The following is a 10,118-nucleotide window of genomic DNA, read 5'->3' as shown; positions in this document are numbered from 1 at the left end:
TTTTGCCAGAATCTAATGACACAAAAAAAATGTAATCCACAGCGATCAGTAGATCCACAAAAAGGTAAATGATACGGTGTATCCAGCAAGTCCTACGCACGTCACATTCACCAGCCAGCTCCAAACAGGTGAACGAGGCCTCTCCACTTCACCGTTTAAACAAAGTGGAATAAACGTATACAAGTCCAAATCTACATAAAACACGCAATCACTTAGTAAGCTGACATCAAATGTATATACATGGCATTTAGGAAACCTTTACTGCAACCTTGGCACGGCAGGATGTCCAAACTAGTGCAACAGTAATTTTCGTTTTTTACGTCTTGCAGCATCGTCAGCCAGGTAGGCTAATATTTTTTTTTACTAAAGCAGTATATAAAATCAGATGTATTACCTACCACCATTTAGTTGTTTTGGGTTATTTAAAATATTTATAAAATATCTGGTCATGCCAGACATAATTATTCCACTTATTTTTTAAACAATCCAATTACCCATTTCAGCCACCAAGGGGGCAGTGCTCCCCCTGCCCCACAGCAAACTCATGGGTCAGACCCATCTGGTAGTAGGGGCCGAGACTAAGAGCTACATGGATAAATATGCACCAAACAAGCCACTTTGAAATTTTGCTGTTTCATGAATACAAAAGCTGTGTGATCCCCCCTCCTAGACTATAAAAGTTTGGGCGACCCTCCCCTCAACAAAGAATAAAAAGACACGATCCTCCCCTATTTTCCTCCGGTGGTCCATTCCATAAATACCAAACGGTCCCTTATTGTTTGTTGCTAATAGCTATAATTTTCATTTAGGCACAAAAAGGTAAATGATAAAAAATGTTTCCAGAATCTCCTTACCCGTCTCGACCTTTGCTGACAATCTTGACTTCAAAGTAGTAGATCCCACAGGCAGCAGGGATTGGGTGTGTGGCTCGCACTGATGCTGCGTCCTTGTGGTTCTTTCCATGGCCTGCGAGAAGAGAAATATAAAAGGTGTTCATGAACGATATGGTAACACAATTTCATGTCAGCAGTAAAATCTTCTGGAAAATGCATGGTCAAGGTTTGTGCTGGCATTGAGTTCCACTGAAAAGAACTACAACTGCCTTTCCACCCACTTTCCGTCCAAGGAACAACTTTTCAAGGAACTGAAAGGTTCCTGCAGCCTGTTATCTGGGTTTCCACCATTGCCTAGATACCTGTGAAGATTATGCAAATCCGTCCGCTGACGTATGAAAAAGCAACATGACCTGCTGGTGGTCGCAGGGGTAAAAAAAAACTCTGCAGCCTGTACTTTCATAAAGTACTACCAACCGAGCAGGTACTTTTTGGGGGGTAAAATGCTCCTGGAAAATGTCCTCGGCCCCTAAATTAGACACTGGTTCCTGCGCTCAAGCCCAATGAGTTACCCAAAAGGTTCCTAGTCCCTGGGTAACGTTCCTCCAATCATAAAGGGGTTTAAGCCAACTAGCCTCGTGAGACCGTCCTGATCTCGCAAGCTCCAGTTTTCCACTCTTGAGATAGAGAAAATTTGGAGCCGTTCGCCAAACGACCGGGCCAATCAGCATTGGTTTTGAGGCGAGTTTAGGTGGTGATAGACAGATGGTTCATCCAATCAGCTAACCAGTATTTTCAGCCACCGGTAGCCTTAATTGTGTTAGCTGCTTGCTAATGCTTTTTTCTCTTGGATTCTTCTTTTGGAATATGGACCAGGAACCTGAAAGGGTGCCTTTTATTCGTAAATTCTCGTTACACAAAAACGGCATATATCCTTTACCGACATGTTGCTTGCTTGCTTGCTGAGCTAACGAGCTATGCTTTGCCTGCAGCAGCAGGGGCTTGTGGTTGTATTTTCATACGCTTCGTTGATCTGATTGGTTGATTTGGCCCGTCTATCACCAACATAGGTGATAAACAGATGGTTTATCCAATCAGCTAACCAGTATTTTTGCCCCTTCCCAAAAGTTCTCCAACGGAAAGTTCCCAGATGGATATGCCGAGCAAATGCAAAGCAATCCATCTGGCGGAGTCAGGTTATAAGCCAACAGTTGACAAAGGGACAGCCTGCTGCTTCAAATTTTATTTCACTAGCAAAATTGAGCTTTAGAATAATTTTTGGCCTGTGTTTGATTGCTGATTTTCTACCAAAGCTGATAGAGCAGACTAACTGTTTCAACATATGTGTTTGGTTGTTGGCTACATTTAGTCCCAAAAGCAGCAAAGGGAAAGCCGAGTGCTCGTAAAAATCCTACATTTGTGCAATCAATCTGCCTCTGTTGTCTCAAAATATGACATAGACTTCTATCAGTGTATTTTGTTTACACCAACTGGCTGTTCAGCATCTTTAAAATTGTAGTGTGGATAAACTATATCCTTATTTGCATGTTACATGGATATTGTATGCATTTTTTACATTTCAAAATGTTTATGTCCATTTGAACTTAACCTATAAACAAATTCTATGACACAAATCTTGTATTGCCCTTGGCCTTCCACTACTCTGGATGGACAACGGTTCATTTACCGGATAGTTCCGGCGCTGCTAGTTCCGCCCGGATGTCCCTCACCTTTTGCTTTCTTTGTGTTGCCGTTCTAAACTCCGGTTGCTTCGGTAAACAACAACAACCAGAAACAAAAAAGAAAATTTGGATCATGCAACAAGGCAGGCCTGCTTGGTTCTTTCGGAGAATGATTGTAAAGATTTACAAAGAATATTTTTACTGCATTTATTATCTAACTTTTTGGGACCGATTGGCGGGGATTTGCTATGGACAAAATAGACGGCGATAAACTGGTAAGAGGAAATGAGGTTTAACCATGTATCCAGCTAATTTAAATACCTCACGTTACTGTGTTGTGTGAACAGTTACCTTCCTTTGACACACTGAGCTTCTCTCTCCTCTCTCTTTCCATTTGTGTGCATTCATGTCCCAGAAATGCTTGTTACTAACCTAACTCTGGGGAGCTTATTCCCCGGAGACCTTATGTTTGTTTTTTTCACCCAGCATGTTTCCATGGATTAGGGTGGCACCAAAATCATGGATGTAGCTGTCGCCGTGGTCCTGCTGCACGCCCTGCTATGCCCTGTTACACCCTGCTATGCTCTGCAGTGCCCTCCAGTGTCCTGCTACGTCCTGCTATGCTATGCTGTGCCCTGCTACGTCCTGTAACGCCCTGCAGTGCCCGGCTACACCATGAACTAAGTAAGTAAGTAAGTAAGTAATTTATTTGATATAGCACCTTTCACAGACAGCCACAAAGTGCTTCACACAAAAGACATTTGAAAATACAATGTAAAATACAATAGAATCCACAACAGAAAATAAAAAAGCAACAACAAATGCAGTTCCAATGAGGATTAAACAAATAAAACCCCAAATTACCAACATTAGACAAAAGCCAGTTGAAACAAGTATGTTTTCAGTTGCTTTCTAAAAGCGTCAACCGAGACTGCAGAACGTAAGTTAACAGGGAGAGCGTTCCACAAGGTCGGAGCTACCACTTCAAAGGAACGATCACCTTTAGTCTTTAAACAAGTGCGTGGGACCACCAGTAGTCCCTGGTTAGAAGACCTAAGTGACCTGTTAGTGATGTACGGCTGGAGCAGGTCAGAGATATAAACAGGTGCCAGTCCATGCAATGCTTTATATGTAAGAACTAGAACCTTAAATTGGATCCTGAACTTTATTGGAAGCCAATGTAACATAGATAACACAGGAGTGATGAGTGACATTCTTTTGGACCTGGTCAACAGCCTAGCAGCAGAATTTTGCACTAGTTGCAGACGGTCCTGGGATGACTTGCTAAGACAAGTGAAAATGGAGTTGCAGTAATCAAGCCGTGATGAAACAAAACCAAGAATGATCATCTCAAGTTCACCTTGCGAATATATTCTGATCAAATATATATTGGACTGTACCACTGAAGAAAGGGACCCCAAAAGATCAGCAACAATAAGGACTTCGGTCTAATCTTCATTAAGCTGCAAGAAATTGTTTGCCAACCAATCCTTAATGGAGGACAAACAATTGAGCAGTGCTGACACTACTACAACTACTATTTCTAGTCACTGTTCCATTATCTTTTATTGTTATTGCCACCATTCATCACACCCCCAACAGGCACCTTCAGACAACGCCTACAAAGAGCCTGGGTCTCTCCGAGGTTTCTTCCTAAAGGGAGTTTTTCCTCGCCACTTAATGCTTGCTCTTGGGGGAATTACTAGAATTGTTGGGTCCTTGTATATTATAGAGTGTGGTCTAGACCTACTCGATCTGTAAAGTGTCTTGAAATAACTCTGGTTATGATTTGATACTATAAATAAAATTAAGTTGAAATTGAATATTGTATTTGGCATTTTCTTTTGCGGGGTGCAAATGCTCCACCAAAACAAGTTCCTTCACGAGAGCATTTTGCAGATCCACGGTCTTTGCGAGCGGAGATTAGCGCCTCCCAAGACGATTGTGTTTGGTTTAAAGGGGTGATAGAATGCAAAACCGATTATACCCTGTCATAGTTGAATAACGACAGTTCGGTGGGTAAATAGGACATACAGTACATAGAAGCTCAAAGTCCCATTGACACCCCTTTACTATGAAAATCTCATATTTTGAAACTGCCGCTGAAAACGGCGAATCCCAACAAAGCTGGAAGTTGACGTCAACCTCCCAAAAACCGGAACCTTTGTCAGCCCATGGGTGTATTAAGAGAACGGTCACGCCCCAACATTTACATAGGCTACACAACTGACCTGAGATCAGGTAGTCTTCCAAATCTAGGTCGTGCAGATCTCTGCTATTCCATTACAAAATTCACTTCTGAAACTTTTTTATTCAAGAAATCAACTATGTAAGGCTCAAATATGGGCCGTTTTACGAAAATGGATGGCATTTTGCAAATTTTGTCCGACTGTGTGTCGGAATTCAGCTGCCGGTGCTGCCTGCGTTGCTGCCTCGCCGCCCGACCTGCCTTCCTTCACACACCCCGGCCTGCTATGAGGTACTTGGAGTTCCGTCACGACTGCCAGCCCACAGCACTCCATACCTGCGCAAAGTCACCGGTGTTTGGATAATGGACTACTAAACGCCGGTGCTCTGACAGAGCTCCAGGGCCTGCAGCTCCCCTCTTCCTGCTAGCTAAATGCCCGGTGTGTGTGAGTGAGAGCACGGTCAGCGAGCTTGTTACGCCAGCAATCTGTTACCACAGGTTCCAGTTAATCTTTTAATGTGTGTAATTATAATGTGTTGAGTTATTTAAAACAGACGATTGGGGAAATAAACGCCGCTTGTCCCTGAGTCTCATTGATAGAGCCTGCGGCTGGATGTAGCTCTATCAATGAGAGCTAGCTCCTCTTAGAATTCCTCTGAAATTCACAAATATTCATTAACTTTAAATCGGACACCGTTGTTAGCTTTATAAGACCTTTAGGGAGATGTTGTATAAGTGGCGTGACGAAATTCAAACTGTAAATATACACAAATTTTGCGGAAAATGAAGCTAACTATCCGTGATTTGTAGCTAGCTACACATAGCTAGGATTGAAGGGACAGTCATAGCTAATGAAACCTCCACTGTTCACAAAAATTCATTAACTTGAAATCGGACACCGTTGTTAACTTTATAAGACATTTTGGGAGATGTATAAGTGGCGGGACGAAATTCAAACTGTAAATATAAACAAATTACGCAGAAAATGAAACTAACTATCCGTGATTTGTAGCTAGCTACACATAGCTAGGATTGAAGGGACAGTCATAGCTAACAAAACCCCCACTGTTCACAAAAAGTCATTAACTTGAAATCAGACACCGTTGTTAGCTTTATAAGACATTTAGGGAGATGTTGTATAAGTGGCGTGATGAAATTCAAACCGTAAATATACTTTATTTATGCCAAAAATGAAGCTAACTATCCGTGATTTGTAGCTACACATAGCTAGCATAAAGGGACAGTCATACATAAAGAAACCCCTAATCTTCCCAAAAATTCATTAACTTGAAATCGGACACAGTTGTTAGCTTTAAGACCTTTAGAGATGTGTTGCATAAGTGGCGTGACAAAATTCAAACTGTAAAGCTACTCTAGTTATGCCGGCAGCTGACAGCCAGCCTAGAGTAACTGGAACTGTGGTAAGAGATTGCTGGTGTAACAAGCTCGCTGACCGCGCTATCACTCTCACACACAGGCCATTTAGATAGCAGGAAGAGGGGAGCTGCAGGCCGGGGTCTGTGGAGGAAGGCAGGCCGGGCAGTGAGGCAGCAACACAGGCAGCACCGGCAGCTGAACTCCGACACACAGTCTTACCAAATTTGCAATAAGCCATCAATTTTCGTAAAATGTCCTAAATTTGAGCTTTACATAGTTGATTTCTCGCTTAAAAAAAGTCTCAGAAGTGAATTTAATAACGTAATAGCCCGACAAACAATGTATAACTTTGCAGTGAGACCTGCTGTCGAGTCTCCCATGTGTTTCTATGTAGTTTGCTCAAACCAATCAGCCCGTAGCTCATTATGAATATTCATGAGCATACCATATTTGGAAGAAAAGCTCTTGTTCCAAATAGAGCCATATTCACAGGGTAGTTAAGGGCCTAATAAAATAGTATTCGGGCAATTTTCAGCCCAACCAATGTTACATACCCCATTAGGAGACCGTAAGGAACAGTGTAAAATACCCTATATAATCATTCTATCACCCCTTTAAAGAAAGGCAAACAACCCAGACGGTTTTTTTTTTTCTTCTATCCATGAGTTCTAGGTTTGGCAAATCTGATATAGTGGTCAAGTAAAGAAACAGCCTACCAGCTGACCAGAGCCTGACTGCCCGCTGTACAAGCACTGGTGGGGGGATGGGGGTCACTTGTCAGCCTTGTGACAATACTCTGTTAGGGCTGTGACTTTACTGATCTACTGTGCTTTATTGCTTATCCCCGAACCAGTTTGATGAAGAAGTTCCTCTGTATCATTCTTAATTTTCTAGGACAGCTTACCAATGCACATATCACATAGTCACATCTAACTATCTTGACTTGATGTACTTCAATCTACAATGAAATCTAGTGATCAGTCATGCACAGAATAAACTCCGATAGGACCCAATAATCCATACTTTTGTTTAGGTGACTTTTGTATAATGAGGTTACAAATTACTTTGACTTTTTCTTTTGTCTGTGTGTGTAAAGATAATACACTTTATCTACAATAAGTGGTAAAGATGTAAGCAACAGGGTCATAGGGCTCATGTATTGTCTCTGGACCAATTAGATTTAAGTACAACAGTCCTTACGGTCTGCCATTCTATATTCAGATGGCTGCTTATGCAATCCCTCGGGTCATGAGGGTAGAAAGATAGAGAGAGAGAGAGAGAGAGAGCGAGAGAGAGAGAGATTACAATGGTCAGTAGCTGTTGTATAACTGCCATCTAGGCTCTGCAGTAAACATGTGCATTGCTTTCTGTTACATATAATCACACCATTGACTGAGTTCACCTGTCCTGATAAAGTTGTGAGCTCTACATATGTAATGTTTGAAATGTAGATAGAATGTAATCTTAAACGAAGCAGCTGGCTGTCAGCAGACACCTTTAGGCTGTGTTCCAGCCATTAACACACAGCCAGATGGGAACATACAGGACATACAGTAATGATCAAATATGCTAGTTGACTGAAACTAAGCTTAGTGTTGTGGTCTATATTTAACTATGAAATACTTAACTTCTGAATTTTTTATTTTATGTAACATTTAAGCTTGTAGTGATTTTACCGTTCATGATATCATCATCACACCATGTACAGACAATGTTTACAGGAGATAAATGTCATGCGATCATTCCTTAAAACTGGCATCACTATGATATTGAATAATTACATGGGGGGACGTCACTAGCTCAGTAGACCTGGCTCGGGAACCAGAGCCTAGTCGGTTCAAGTCTAGGACGGACCAGGTACTGAGTGTGGACTGATAGCTGGAGAGGTGCCAGTTCACCTCCTGGGCACTGCCGAGGTGCCCTTGAGCAAGACACTAAACCTCTAACTGCTCGGCCTATCATTCTGACATCTCTGCACATTTCATGCATGTTTGTGTAAATCCCCCCCCCCAAAAAATGCTGCTTCAAAATTACAAATAAATTAAAATTATTACATGAGAAGTTGCAGACCACTATTATTACATAAAATATAGGGTACACATGTCATCAAGTAAAACGACCAAGGAATAACCAAATAAATATGATGAGTGACTCCACTAGTAACCACGATATACTATTACTTTCAATTCTGCCCTTTCCACGACTCAACAAATCCATGTTTATTCATGGTACCAGCACGCCAGTGCATGTGTGTTTGTGTGTGATTGTCCGGTTCAATGGTTGCAGCAACATTCATGGCGTCTATTTTTAGCTGCTCCTCGTGAAAAACGTGTTGTCAGTAGGCCAACAGGTCTCTTTACAACTGCATAGATGGGTAGGAGAAACGGCTACTGCTTTTAACAGCACCAACCAACCCCTTAACGACAATCCTAAATTCAAAATGTTGCGTTTATGAAAGCAAAAGAAAAACGTTTACATCTTGTAGGATTTTCCACATCGTCAGGTGATTAGGAGAAACGGTTTACGGGTGTTTTAGAGACATAAGCCTCCTGAATTTATATAAAATGTCCTCTGAGAAACAGACACTGCAGGGTTACACCTTTCAGCTGTTATGTGACATCAAACCTCTCCGGCAGAGAGGTCAAGGATCAAAGGTTAATGTCCTGTTCTTACCCCACAGCAGTGAATCCTTAATTGCTTACTAGGAAACCAGTAATCCCACCCCAGGTTTTAGCCTTGACCACAAGCAGGGGAAAGTGAAACATCTATCAGTTAGTGTCCTCTGCCTCTTCTCGTCAGCATCAGAAATGACCAAAGAAGAATCACTGCCATTTAAATCAAACCATTTTGCTAATATTTTACCGGAGACCTTCTTCACACACATAACGTAGCACTCACATCTCAGAAGCAATCAAACTTTGGCCAAAGCACACAAAAGATAACAACCCCTTCTTTTAGATTTGATGAACTGTTCGATTGGTTGAAGAAACACAGACTCTCTGTCATTTGTTTAGTGTTAAGTGGAAAAAATTACTTCAGCTCAAGAACAATTTCAAAGTCTTTTTTTTTTTTTTTTTTTTAATTGAAGATCTGAAGACAAAGTTAATATCTGGCCATGCACTGCAGGGCTACATATTTCCTGTTTGTGTACACCGGTTTAGTCTGCACTTAGAATTATTGTTAAGCCCCAAAAACAGAAAGTATGACACACAAGAAATGCTAACAACTAACAAGAAAAGGGTTTACAGTTCTGCCCATTACTGACAAACACTGTAGCCACTTACAAATGCAACAGCCTAGTTTAGTAAAGGTTAATGCCACATTCATGCCAAATTGTTCAGACTGTAATTGTTGGAGACAATGGGCATGACAACAGACCAGTGGAAAAATGGCTGCAAAGCCTCCATCTCTGGCAGTTAGCCTACATCAAAATAAAATTCAATATTAATACTAATATAGTCAATACAGCAGATTTAAAAAAAGAAGAAAACAATCAACACCACTATGCAACCCAGGGCTGAAATGCTAACAAAATGTCTGTATCTAGCAAAAAACATTGAATCTAAGCGTGTCGAATGATTATTTTAGTCCCCCTGTCTAGCAGAGAGGACATTTTAGCTGTATGCTAATGTTAGCTTTGTGTTAGCAAGGCTGAGGCACTTGCAAACATAATACTGCATAGCTTTCTGATTTATCCACATTCCGCTATAACACAAGTTGCATTCTGTCAAAATAAAATATAGTTAGCCTAAAACTGACATTTGGATATTTAACTTAGTGACAAAATGATTGCTGCAAATGTAACATGTAAGGAGCCCACCAATTTTTCATTCTTCCTGCTCAAGCCTCACATCTTATTGCCTGTGTCCACTTTTGTCTTCTTAAAAGGGTCAGGTTTTTGGTTCAGCAGCTTAAAAAAACTTGGTCAGCTTTAAGGTATTTTCCTGTTGTTTGCTAGCAGACATAATTGACAAGGAGGCACCTTCACGCAATACAAAGTCAATGGAGAACGATTGTTTTTTTCCTCCAGTGTGACTG

At 41.3% G+C, this 10,118-nt stretch overlaps 1 protein-coding gene across 1 annotated transcript in view; it reads right to left on the bottom strand.

Annotated features, from left to right (window-relative positions):
• ranbp10 (RAN binding protein 10) overlaps window positions 1-10,118 on the bottom strand; it is a 49,545-nt gene that overhangs the window by 32,026 nt on the left and 7,401 nt on the right. The window contains exon 2 of the mRNA XM_028584687.1: window positions 855-966. Within this exon, the coding sequence (XP_028440488.1) occupies window positions 855-966 (112 nt within the window). The remainder of the gene's footprint in view (window positions 1-854; window positions 967-10,118) is intronic.

The sequence above is a fragment of the Perca flavescens genome, chromosome 8 (genome assembly GCF_004354835.1).
Source record: "Perca flavescens isolate YP-PL-M2 chromosome 8, PFLA_1.0, whole genome shotgun sequence".
NCBI classification, from domain to species: domain Eukaryota; kingdom Metazoa; phylum Chordata; class Actinopteri; order Perciformes; family Percidae; genus Perca; species Perca flavescens.
Note: the sequence above shows the minus strand (reverse complement) of the source record. Positions and strands in the feature narration are given on the sequence as shown.